The sequence below is a fragment of the Ursus maritimus genome, unplaced genomic scaffold, assembly GCF_017311325.1.
Source record: "Ursus maritimus isolate PB19 unplaced genomic scaffold, ASM1731132v1 scaffold_14, whole genome shotgun sequence".
In the NCBI taxonomy this organism is placed as follows: Eukaryota; Metazoa; Chordata; class Mammalia; order Carnivora; family Ursidae; genus Ursus; species Ursus maritimus.
Window position 1 is genome coordinate 8,073,163 of NW_024423786.1, and position 1,403 is coordinate 8,074,565.

Sequence of the window (1,403 nt, forward strand, 5' to 3'; positions counted from 1 at the left end):
AAGCCTTCCAAGTAGTTTTAGAGTGCTGCCAAGTTTGAAAACTACCTCTCTATGGCACTGTAGGCCACCCCGCTGACCAACCCCTTGGTCTCCCTGGTTTGCGATAAGCAGACCTCTGGGAAGACCCCAAAGATCTTGAAGGACATGACCCCTTTCAGGCTCCTTCCACCAACAGCTCAAGCCACGTGGAAGGGGCTTCACCAATTCCAGGCGTCGCAGCCACCTACCTTAAGGCTGCAGGCTTCCTCCTCTAGAGAAGCCATTTCTTCTGGAGAGGGGTTGACAGGGCGAAGAGGGGATCCCCCTGACGAAAGGAATCCCCGTGTGCTCCGAATCAGGCAGCCTTTGGCGGCAGCCCCGCCCACACCTGGGCCAGAGGAATGTGAGGAGGAGGAGGAATTTCTGCCGCAGGATGAGCCCCAGGGCAACCTCGGCGTGCAGGCCACATCGTCCTCCTTCTGGACTTTCAGGCGCTTGGGGCTGCTGGTCCCTCCTGAACGCGACGCAGAGCTAGGAGCTGGCCGGCTGGAGGGGGCCACATCACTGGGCTCCCGGAGGCAGCTGCGCTTGCGGGGACACCCTTCCGAAGTGCTGCTCCAGTGGTACTTGACCTTGCGCCGCTCCGACGCCATGGGCACCTGCAAGATAAAGAGGGGGCCTGGATTCCAACACCAGCCCTCTTCAGACTCCCGCCACCCTGGGTCTCCTCGGGGAGGACAAGCCAGAAGGTCAGAGTCAAGGGCCTCACTGACCTTTCCCCCTTCTTTCCACTGCCCATCACAGTTCTCAAGGTTTCGGAGATGCCAATGCGCTTCGCCTTAGTCAAAACGATCCGAGATTTACTAAGGGCGTCGGTTTGGTTTCCAAACCCACAACGTGCTTCCGCGATCACCAAGCGCTTCAGTTTGCACAGCGCTACTAGGGAGATGTCAAAGCGCTTCCGGGATTACAAAGCGCTTCGATTTAGTTTGCAATACAGAGCCCTTCGGGGGTGTCAAAGCGCTTCAAAAGACTACAAGGCGCTTTAGAGTCCACACATGGCGACCGGACCCGCAGCCTTTGGCGGGCGCTTGGCCCAGAGGCCCGGAATGCCGAGGGCGGGCCGCAGGGCAGGGCCGGACCCAGCGCGCAACCCGCCCTGCTCCTGCGGCCCCGCCGACCAGCCCGCGGCCCGAGGGGCCGAGGCGCCCCTCAGGAGCCGGCGGTGCCGCGCTCGGCCGCCACGGGACACCCTCCGGCTCGCCCGGCCGCCCCTTCCGTCCCTGCCGCCGCAGCCCAGACGTCGTCCCCGCCGCCCCCACGGCCCAAAAGTCCCGCCCCGGCCGCCTGCTCGCCTCCTGCCCCAGTCCTGCAGCCCCGGCTCGGCCTCCGCCCGAGCTCGGGACACACCGGCCTCCGCTGCG

General features: G+C 63.9%; 1 protein-coding gene across 1 annotated transcript; it reads right to left on the bottom strand.

The window, feature by feature from the left end:
* On the bottom strand, nt 1-1,403 carry LOC121102385 (putative deoxyribonuclease TATDN2). The gene is made up of 3 exons (XM_040628138.1): nt 1,335-1,403; nt 753-817; nt 1-638 (listed from the first exon to the last, which is right to left on the bottom strand). The coding sequence occupies exon 3, from the start codon at nt 630-632 to the stop codon at nt 198-200; it is 435 nt and encodes a 144-aa protein (XP_040484072.1). The 5' UTR covers nt 633-638; nt 753-817; nt 1,335-1,403; the 3' UTR covers nt 1-197.